A 396-nucleotide genomic window follows, 5' to 3' on the forward strand; every position below is an offset into this window, starting at 1 on the left:
AGCACCTGCCCCACAGGAGGGTGCTCCTTTGGGGTACCTGCTCCCTAAATATGCCTCTTCCACTGGGAAGCTGCTGGGAATGAACCTCCATGGCAATAGGGCAGGGGTGGCAGTGAGATTCACCCCTTTTCTCTCCCCCAGGTAGCAGCATCCTCCCAGCAACCACCCCGCATTCTCCCAGCGCACTGCTGCAGAGGATACAGTACCTTTGGATTTTCCTAAGGCTGCATAGGCAGAAACACAAGATCGTTAGTGTAAAATGACGATGCCACCCCCTCCCTCTCCCCAAACCCAATGCCACAAATACCCTACCCATCCTTCTTGTAAAATTCCAGCATCATGTTGTCTGTGGCCACGCTAAGGGGCCGCCGTGCCTGGTCCTGCTGCCGGCGGTCC

The 396-nt window shown here is 56.3% G+C and overlaps 1 protein-coding gene across 1 annotated transcript in view; it reads right to left on the reverse strand.

The window, feature by feature from the left end:
• Positions 1 to 206: 206 nt before the first annotated feature.
• Positions 207 to 396, reverse strand: part of ARHGAP44 (Rho GTPase activating protein 44) — a gene marked incomplete at both ends in the record, with an annotated part of 10,927 nt that continues 10,737 nt past the window's right edge. The window contains 2 exons of the mRNA XM_010021990.1: positions 207 to 224; positions 313 to 394. Coding sequence (XP_010020292.1) covers positions 207 to 224; positions 313 to 394 — 100 coding nt within the window. The remainder of the gene's footprint in view (positions 225 to 312; positions 395 to 396) is intronic.

Source organism: Nestor notabilis, unplaced genomic scaffold, assembly GCF_000696875.1.
Source record: "Nestor notabilis isolate BGI_N333 unplaced genomic scaffold, ASM69687v1 scaffold18609, whole genome shotgun sequence".
In the NCBI taxonomy this organism is placed as follows: domain Eukaryota; kingdom Metazoa; phylum Chordata; class Aves; order Psittaciformes; family Psittacidae; genus Nestor; species Nestor notabilis.